The sequence below is a fragment of the Callorhinchus milii genome, unplaced genomic scaffold, assembly GCF_018977255.1.
Source record: "Callorhinchus milii isolate IMCB2004 unplaced genomic scaffold, IMCB_Cmil_1.0 Scaffold2, whole genome shotgun sequence".
Taxonomy (NCBI): Eukaryota; Metazoa; Chordata; class Chondrichthyes; order Chimaeriformes; family Callorhinchidae; genus Callorhinchus; species Callorhinchus milii.
This window is the reverse complement of record NW_024704743.1, coordinates 106,522,019-106,532,413: the sequence shown is the minus strand read 5'-3', so window position 1 is coordinate 106,532,413 and position 10,395 is coordinate 106,522,019. Positions and strand designations below refer to the sequence as shown.

Genomic DNA, 10,395 nt, shown 5'->3' with positions numbered 1-10,395 from the left:
TTAATGAACATCAGTTATAAAGATGGGTGTCAGTGAGCAGTTAGGTGAGTCTGGAGAAAATGGATGTAAATAAGGGAGAATTTCCTTTTTCAACATAAACTTTTCTTTATTGTTGTTAAAACCAGTTGTGCAAGTTTTGTTTTGTACATAGTCCCACAAACAACCATGAAATGAATGACTAATTTTATCTGGGGGATAAACCCAGGAGAAACTCCCTTTTTTCAATCAGTACCATGGGGTTTTTAACATCCAACTGAACAAGCAGGTGACACCTCAGTTTAATGCAAGAGGACAGCTCCAACAATGCGAAGCAATGCAATCACTCCTCAAAGCAATCACTCCTCCAAGTAGTCAATCACAATAGATTAAAGATCCATCAACTTCAGTGGATTTGTATATACAGGTACTTTTAATATAGAAATCTTATAAATAAACTGGCAGTGAAAGAATACCATGGTGTGCAACAAACGATGCAATGAGTCATGCTACCTCTAGAGGATGTGATTGAGCTTTTCTTCAGTTTCCCATTTTCAAAATGTGTTTAGGTAATTCAGTGACAATTATAATACAAAAAGAAGCCATGCAACCTGTTGTATCCACCTTGTTGACAGTTTCCCCCATTGGAGCTGTCCACACAAACCCAATTCTCTGAAGTTTCTCTGCACCTCTGCACTTCTACATTTTCAAAATAATTAAACATTTTCAGTTATAGTTATTTGTGTATTTCTCAACATAATAATTTTTTATTTCAATGTAATACTTTATTGATCCAGTTTACCTGTTGAAGAGAAGCTTTGTAGTAACATTAAATTAATAAAACAATAATTTTTATTAATGTATGAACAATTAGATATAATTGAATTGTGTGTTGATTATAATACAATAAATTATTAATGCATTGATTAAAAAGTAAATTAATAAAGCAGTAAAATATTTGATTTAAATTTGATACAGTACCTTGCAACAACACAACAACAACAAGATTCCATTTATAGAGCGCCTTTCACGTCGGGAGGACGTCCATTTCATGTGAAGAAGGCGTCTCAAAGCATTCCACAGAATATCCTTTATTGTGCCTGTATATTTTTTAGGCAAATGCGGCATCCAATTTATGACGACAACAACAAAATTACATTTGGAAAGTGCTTTTCACATCGGGATGACTTCCATAAGTGCTGGACCTGAGCTGGGTGTCGGGATTGGGGAGGGTGGAGGGCACGGTGGAAGGAGAAATCATCGAAGGCACGGTTGAAGAGAAGCGTCTTGAAACAGGAGGGGGCAAGCTGGAGGGACTTTGGGATGGAGTTCCAGAGGTGGGACTAGAGTGGCTGGAAGCTGGTCTGCCAATGGTGGGGTGGGCGAGACGGGAGACGTGAAGCAGGTGGAAGGAGCGGGCAGGGGTTAGGAGGTTGCTGAGGTAGGGGGGAGCAAGACCATGGATACTTTGAAAGTGAGGATCTTGAAACTGTATCCTCTGCGTGATGGGAAGCCAGTGGAGTCGAGCGAGAATGGGGCTGACAGGTTCGCCGAGCCTGGTGCAGGAGAGGACATGGGCTGCAGCGTTCTGGATAATCTGCAGCCTATGGAGGGAGGAGTTGGGGAGGCTGACAAACAGGGAGTTTGCGTAGTCGAGCCTGGATGTTATTAAAGCATGTATGAGGGTTTCGGCGGCCTATGGTGTGAGACAGTGGCAGTGCCGGATGATGTTGCGGAGGTGTGTAAAGGCGGAGCGGGTCATGGTACGGATGTGGGGTATGAAGGACAGTTGAGGGTCAAACAGGACACCGAGATTTACACGCAATAGTAACTCGCAAACAGTGCCATGGGATCTGAAAGTCCACCTGGGGCTTGAACCTAACAATCTTTTGACTCGGAGGTGAAAGTGCTGCCACCTGAGTCATCTACTCACATGATTTGGTTGATAGATAGGAAACACGAGTGTTTCAGCACGTCATAGGATATTTGTGACAAAAACACTATATAACACATGTAATCAGGTTAACACTCAATACTGCTTCCTGGTAGGTATTTCTGGAAATAGAAATCCCCTCCAGTTCATTGTGTAGGTTGGACACGGTACAGTACTAGGCGAGCAATACCTCGTTGGAAGTGGCAACATTTGGATGTTAAACTGAGGTCCTGTTTGCATGTTCAAGTAAATATCCTGTGACACTTGAAAAGTAAAGGAAGCTTTTCCTGGTGTACTGGCCACCAATTCTTAAGATTAATTTACAATTCACCTCTTATTTGTTTGTGGAACCTGCTGGTGCGTACCAGTCAAAAATAACTTCTCAGTCACTTAGAGTTGTCTCAAAGTGTGAAAGCATTACAAATATGTGAAATCTTGATTTGCAGATATCATACAATTTACATTTATATAGCACCTTTCATTGCCATGGTATCTTTAATATCCACCTGAACAGGTAGGTGGGAACTCGATTTAATGTTTCAATCAAAGAATGGTACCTCTAACAATGCAGCACTCCCCAGCACTGCATTTCAAGTGTCAACCTACACTATAAATTCAAAGTCCGAAAGTGGGGCTTGAACCCACAGCTATGAAAATAAAAAGGACCTTGAAAGGATTTGATAAAGTGAATAGGGAGAAACTGTTTCCACTGGCGGGTGGGTCAGTAATAAAAATAATAATCCTTGCATTTGATATAGTGCTTTTCACGTCTTCTAGATATCTCAAAGCGCTTCACAGAATATGCTGTAAAGTGAATTGACCATATATTTGTGGGCGAAACGACAAACAGTCGTGGATTGAAAATGACTAATTTATTATTGTTTTTTTTGGAGGGATTATTATTAGGCGTGTGGAGTAAGGAAACTTGCCCAAAGGTTTCTCCCTGCCTGGAATTGAACCCAGGGGCATAGAGTATAAGAGTAGGGAGGTAATTGTTAATCTATAGAAAACACTGGTTGGGCCTCAGCTGGAGTACTGCATCCAGTTCTGGGCACCTTACTTCAGGAAGGACATTAAGGCACTGGAAAGGGTGCAGAGGAGATTTACGAGAATGAAACCAGGAATGGGGAACCTTAGCTATGAGGACAGGTTGGAGAAGTTAGGACTTTTCCCATTAGAGCAGAGAAGGTTACGTGGGGACCTGATAGAGGTCTTCAAGATCATGAAAGGTTTCGACAGGCTAGATAAGGAAAAGCTGCTTCCACTGGTAGGTGTGTCTGTGACCCGTGGTCACAGTCTTAAGATGTCTACCAAAAGAAGCAGAGGGGAGGTTAGAAGAAATTTTTTCACTCAGCGAGTTGTTCAAATTTGGAATGATCTGCCTGAAAGGGTAGTGAAGTCCGATTCAATAACAGCTTTTAAGAGAGAACTGGATAGGTATCTAGAGAAGACGGGTTTGCAGGATTATGGGGAGAAAGCTGGTGATTGGGGTTAGTGAAAGTGACTTGCTCTGTCAAAGAGCCGGCACAGACTCGATGGGCTGAATGGCCTCCTTCTGTGCCGTAACATTCTATGAATCTATGAAAATGGTGTATTGCTTGCAAGGCGAGTGCTCTAACCACTCCACAAAAAGTAACCAGAAGACACAGATTTAAGATAGTTGTCAAAAGAACCAGAGGGGAAATGAGGAGAAATGTTTTCACACAGCGAATTGTTCTGATCTCGAAAGTATTTTCTGAAAGGCTGATGGAAACAGATTCAATAACAACTTTCAAGAGAGAAGTGGATAGATATTCTGGGAGGACAAATTTATAAGGCTATGGGGAAGAGAGCAGGGGAGTGGGATTAATTTGGACAACTCTTTCAAGAGACGGCATGGGCACGATGGGCAAAATGGCCTCCTTCTATGCTGTATAATTCTATGATTTTATTTTAATCGATATGGTCAGGATCAGAATTAAAATGACATTGTTCTCTCACATCCCTCAACCTATTTATTTTCCTAATAACTATCCATCTCCTTCTTGAATATGATACAATCTGACTCCATCTCATCTCTAACTAGAACCAGATAGATGCGGCACAGAAGGTCCATTTAACCCATCGTCTGTAGTTGAATGCAAACTGTCTGTTCTGAGCTTGAGTCGGTGTAAAAATACACAAGCAGTGAATGAGGAGAGAGGGAAGTTATCTTAATGCAACAATTAATGCAATGTGTGAAAACAGCACAGCCATTTCAGGTGCTAAGAAATTGTGCGGCTTTGCTGACACTCTCTAAAAGTTAAAATAGCTGTTTTTTTTCCCCCCAGCTATGTATAGTACTCATGTCCTAAATATGCATGTATTTGATAAATTGTGAAGGACATACTGAGTAAATTATGATGATAAATAGGATGGCACTGTACTTCATCATGACAGCACTGAATGGTTTCCATCTAAACATAGAAGAAAAAAACTTGATTGTTTTCAGCAGTTGATTAATTAAATTGTATTTGCACAAAATGGTTCAAATCTTACATTTAGAAAAGTTTAGTTTTACAAGGCATGAAACTCATGGGCTGCTGATGAAATATATTGAAAAGTGGACTGTGTATTTTGTGGGAAAAACGTGACAGCCAATTGCACACAGCAGTGTCCCACAAACAATCGTGGATTGAGCGGGCAAATTATTATTTTATTTATTTATTTTAAAGGAATTATTACCCCCGGATAAGCAATCCACCAATTGACCAACAACTGGGTTCCTACTTACTGCTGGGTAAACAGAGGTGTGTGGAGTAAGGAAATTTACCGAAGGCTTCACCCCGAATGGTGCTTTCTATGCTAAAATTTGTATTATCTTCCACATTGTATTGGCTTTTTTATTCAGTTGAAATAATAATCCTTGCATTTAGTAATGCAGTACTAAACACGAATTGGTGAAAAGTTTCCTGGAGCACATATTTAATCAGTGGGAAATAAATGATTCATCCACTGTATCTATCTTATAACCAAATCATTTAGGAACAAATGGTGCATAAAATGCGAATGGAGCCTCATCATCTCTTTTAAACCATCACCGTGAAGATTGCAGCTTGCATTTCAACACAATTTTTCCCCCTTCAGATTGTGTTGTACTCATCTCAAATCAATGTTCACAGACATTCATGGGCTTTTTTATTTTCATTCAGTGGCCCACATTTGTGAAGTCACTGAACAGTTTAATCACAGTATTGGCATATTTCTTATATTAAAAGTTATTATTCCAAGTATATAAAATTATATACAAATTTGTTCAAAAGATAAAACATCAACTGTTTTAATATTGTTGAATTACATATTCAGAGTCATCATTAGTAGGGTATCGCTTTGTATTCTTCCAAAATTGTTCTTCTTTCCTCTGCTGTTGGCATATTAGGGATAATGCCATTTTTTCGTCTTTCAATCATTATGTTGTTCTTTATGAAGGAAAAAAAGTAACAAAACTTAATTCCTGCATATTCTGACATGCACTGCTAAATTATATGTTTGAGATGCATTGCAAGGCCCCGCATCAGGACTGGCAACTCATAGTTTAGGCTGACACTCCAGTGCAGTTCAGTTCCAGTGCATTGTTGGAGCTGTCATGCTTTGACCGAGACTTTAAACAGAGGTTCTGTCTGCCTATTTAGATGGACATTGAATATCCCATGACACTATTTGAAAAACATTTACCCCAGTGTTCTGGTTAACAACTCCCACTTAAAATTGGTCATTAACTTTATGGCTGTTTGTGGGACATTGCTGGGCACAAATTAGCTGTGGTAATACAAAGCACATAGACATTGCACTTTACAGTATATCCTATGAAATACTTTGAGATGTATTCCCAATGTGAAAGGCACTATTAAAAATATATGAGGAGGGCTTAGTAGGTTACACACATGCTGTGATTGAGCAGTATCTGAAGTACTGCATACAGTCTTTTGTCATAACATCAGGGGACTGCCCGAGGTAGTGTAGAGAAGATCAAGACTGATCTCTGCCATTTAAGATTAGCTATAAAGAGCAACCAGAGCAAAAGGGAAATACTGCAGGTGCTGGAAATCTGAAATAAAAACAGAAATCTCGCTGGAAACACTCAGCAGATCAGGCAGCATCTATGGAGAGAGGAAAGTGATGACCTAAAACGTTCCGACCAAAGGTCATCGACCTGAAACGTTAACTCACTAGCCTCTCTCCATAGATGCTGCTTGACTTGCTAAGAATTCCCAGCGACTTCTGTTTTAATTTTAGATGAACCAGGGCCTTGAAAAAAAGACAGTTCAGATGTGGATCTTCTAGAAGTATGTAACATTTTAAAAGCAACAGAAAAATAAATCCAGAACATCACTTTTGGTATGCCAATGCAGAAGGATAGCCGGTTAAACTCCAATGCACACTCTCGGATCCCCAAGGCTTGGTTCTTACCAACCTTCATTTAATACTCTTCAGAATTAGGGAAATAGGATGCATCCCTCTGGGGAGAGTGTATATTCCATTGCAGACACAGGGAAATTTTCATGCATAGGTGGCAAACATATGTGATACCCAGCTGGCCAAAACAAGGCTTTTGTATTAATGTAACTTTTTCTCATTATTATTCATACTTACCCAGAATTTTCTGCACATTTTATACCTCAGAAAATGATAGGTGCACAAATCCCTATTGTAATTGTTTGCTTCCAGGCACTTTTTGGAACCATCAGTCTCCTTAAAATAAAATAAACACTTTTATTTACTCCAGTTAACATTTTGTAAATAAAAGACTATCGATTTTAATGAGGCTTCCAACCTTCAGACAAGGGTTAATGTCTTCATCTCTTAACTTTTGGGCACTTCTAGACATTCTCATGTATGTCTTTACAGTAATCTGAAATATCAACAGACAACATCATACAGGTAAAACAGTTTATGGTGATACATACAACAGTTTATGGAAGCTAAATAAAGCACTAAGAAAAGCACCATTGACAACAATGTCTCCTGATCCTTGGTAGCATTGCAGGGCAGCAAAATTAATAATTGCATTTATATAGCACCCAGACAGCATCTGAGGGCTCCCTTGTCTCACTGCTACTTCAGTCCAGACACAGAGCTCCTGTGTTTCAATGTTATTGGAGTCCAGACACAACGCTCCTAATTAAAATCAGTAATCATTTTATTCCCAAAACGTTAGCTCAAGTATATAAATATATTTTATTTTTATTTTAAGAGTACTAATGACTCCAGGGAGTATCAAGAATCAAACAATTACAATATATATATGTGCAACTATTATTTTTGAGCTATAAAACATACTGGGTGTAAGTGTGAATACCAATAATTAGATGTTTACATTAATAAGAAAGCATTTTTGAGGCACAGAAGCACAGTGTGTGGACTCCGGTAATAGTGAGACATAATAGCTCTGTATCTAGATTCTGGTAACAGTGAGGCACAGGAGATCTGTATCCGAATGCTCCCCCCACACTGAGCGCAATGCAGATGTTCCTATTGCTGTGCACTCTGTACTGTATTTTATCCCGTTCTGTGCTCCCTATACTGTACTCTATCTGTACTGTGCTCTCCATACTATGTTGGACTAGCTATACTCTTTATGATGTGCTATGCCTTCTTTATAATGTACTCTCTCTGTGCTGTGCACTCCTTTGCTTTACTCTTGTGTTGTGCAAAACTGTATCGTTTACCGTTTGTGCTGTGTCTGCTATACTGTATTCTCTATACTATGCACTCTGTAGTATGATCTACTCCTTATGCTGTGCTGTATCCCCTATTGCTCCATCCTCTTGGCACAGTTCAAGATTCTGGGCCTCACTTTCAAAGCTCACCATGGCCTTGCTCTCCTCTACCTCTGTGATCTCCTAACACGCTACCAACCTGCAAATTCCCACCACTCAGCGGGCTCCAGTCTGCTTCATGTCCCCTGCCTCGCCTATCCCACCATTAGCGGGCAGGCTTTCAGCCACTCTGCCCCCACCCTCTGGAACTCCATCCCACAGTCCTTACGCCTCGTCGCCTCCCTTGCCTCCTTCAAAACCCATCTCAAGACCCTCTTCGACCGTGTCTTCAAACACCCTCCTTCCCTCCCTGACCCCAACTCCCTCCGATCTCCAGTCCGAAACACTGATTGTCCAGCACCTTGGGCGTTCTTCCGACGTGGAAGGCGCTATACAAATGTAAGTTTGTTTTTGTTTGTATATAGTACCCAATGTGCTGTACCTTCCGTGCTGTATTGTGTGCCCTCTGTAATATGCTATACCCTCTATTCTCAGGCTAACAAGACTGAGGCTCTCCTGATTAGCTCCTGTCAGGATCTCCACATCTCAGGCACTGGCAGCATCACCATCCAAGGATGCACACTCCGCCTAACTGAGCCAGTCCAGAATCTAGGTCTCAGTGTTAGAGCACTGTAGCTCAGTGGTTAGAGCACTCGCTTTGCAAGCGAGAGACCTGAGTTCAATTCCAGGCAGGGCGAAACCTTGGCAAGTTTCCTTACTCCACACGCCTAATAATAATCCCTCCAAAACAAAAAACAATAATAAATTGGTCATTTTTATTCCACGACTGTTTGTGGGACATTGCTGTGCGCAGTTGGCTGCCGCGTTCGCCCACAGATATACAGTCAATTCACTTGACAGTGTGTTCTGTGAAGCGCTTTGGGACGTCCTCCCGACGTGAAAAGCACTATATCAAATGCAAGGATTATTATTATTATTATTGTTTGACCCTCAACGATCCTTTCTCCCTTCCATCTGTGCCATGACCCGCTCTGCCTTCCCCCACCTCCACAACATCACCCAGTTCCGCCATTGCCTCACCCCTCAAGCCACCAAAACCCTCATTCACACATTCATCACATCTAGGCTCGACCAAGCCAACTCCCTGCTTGACGGCCTTCCCAACTCCTCCCTCTACAAGCTGCAGATCGTCCAGAACTCTGCAGCTCGTGTCCTCTCCTGCACCAGGCTCCGTGACCCCATCAGCCTCTCTCGCCCGGCTCTACCGGCTCCCCATCCCTCAAACGATAAGAGTTCAAAATCCTTCAGTCTCTCCGTCTTCCGTCCTTTGGAACTCCGTCCCGCAGTCCCCTTACCTCGCTCCCTCCCTTGCCTCCTTCAAGGCACATCTCAAACCCACCTCTTTGACCGTGCCTTCAGCTACCATCCACCCTCCCTTAGCCCAATCCCTACCTCCCGCTCAGGTCTTGACGGTCCAGCAACTTGGGATGTTCTCCTGACATGAAAGGCGCTATACAAATGTAATTTTGTATTGTATTGCTGCACCCTGTGTCCTGCCCTTCGACTACTGTTATGCGCTCCGTTGCACTGTCCACTGTTGCCCCTGCCCCGTGTTGCCCTTGCCCTGTGTTGGGATGTCCTCCCGACGTGAAAGTAGATGTAATTTTGTTGTTGTTGTTGCTGTGTTGCCCTTGCCCTGTGTTGCCCCTGCCCCGTGATGCCCGTGCCCCATGTTGCCCTGCATCGTGTTGCCTGCTCCCATGTTGCCCGCTGCCCCGTGTTGCCCGCTGCCCCGTGTTGCCCGCTGCCCCGTGTTGCCCGCTGCCCTGTGTTGCCCTGCCGTGTGGCCCGCTGCCCTGTATTACCTGTTGCCCTGCGTTGGCCTGCCCTGTGTTTCCCGCTGCCCTGTGTTGCCCTGCCCTGTGTTGCCCGCTGCCCTGTGTTGCTCGCTGCCTTGTGTTGCCCTGTGTTGCCCTGCCCTGTGTTGCCCGCTGCCCTGTGTTGCCCTGCCCTGTGTTGCCCGCTGCCCTGTGTTGCCCGCTGCCCTGTATTGCCCTGTGCTGCCCGCTGCCCTGTGCTGCCCGCTGCTCTGCATTGCCCTGCCCTGCCCTGTGCTGCCCTACACTGCCCTGTGTTACCCTGCCCTGCGTTGCCCTGCGCTGCCCTGTGTTACCCGCTGCCCTGTGTTGCCCGCTGCCCTGCCCTGTGTTGCCCTGCACTGCCGTGTTACCCGCTGCCCTGTGTTACCCGCTGCCCTGTGTTGCCCTGCACTGCCCTGTGTTACCCCCTGTGCTGCCCTGCACTGTGTTGCCCGCTGCCCTGTGTTGCCCTGCACTGCCCTGTGTTACTCGCTGCCCTGTGTTGCCCGGCACTGCCCTGTGTTACCCGCTGCCCTGTTACCCGCTGCCCTGTGTTACCCGCTGCCCTGTGTTGCCCTGTGCTGCCCTGCACTGCCCTGTGTTACCCGCTGCCCTGTGTTGCCCTGTGCTGCACTGCACTGTGTTGCCCGCTGCCCTGTGTTGCCCTGCGCTGCCCTGTGTTACCCGCTACCCTGCACTGCCCTGTGTTGCCCTGCGCTGCCCTGCCCTGTGTTGCCCTGCACTGCCCTGTGTTACCCGCTGCCCTGCACTGCCCTGTGTTACCCGCTGTCCCCTTTGTCCTCTGTTGCCCCTCTACCTCCGAGACGAGCGCACACAGCCGCCGGCGACGTCACAATCCCGGCGCGCTCGCTCGGCTCGCGCTATTATA

General features: G+C 44.2%; 1 protein-coding gene across 4 annotated transcripts; it reads right to left on the bottom strand.

The window, feature by feature from the left end:
- Positions 1–5,193: 5,193 nt before the first annotated feature.
- chchd7 (coiled-coil-helix-coiled-coil-helix domain containing 7) lies at positions 5,194–10,391 on the bottom strand. 4 transcript variants are annotated; one of them, XM_007891007.2, is made up of 4 exons: positions 10,324–10,391; positions 6,702–6,779; positions 6,521–6,619; positions 5,194–5,346 (listed from the first exon to the last, which is right to left on the bottom strand). In XM_007891007.2, exons 2-4 carry the CDS (start codon positions 6,759–6,761, stop codon positions 5,242–5,244), a joined length of 264 nt encoding a protein of 87 aa, XP_007889198.1. In that variant the 5' UTR covers positions 6,762–6,779; positions 10,324–10,391; the 3' UTR covers positions 5,194–5,241. The 4 variants fall into 4 exon arrangements, with proteins under 4 accessions (XP_007889198.1, XP_007889197.1, XP_007889200.1 ...); XM_007891006.2 differs by having other exon boundaries at positions 10,290–10,386; XM_007891009.2 differs by lacking the exon at positions 10,324–10,391 and adding an exon at positions 9,100–9,318.
- Between the last annotated feature and the right edge of the window lie 4 nt (positions 10,392–10,395).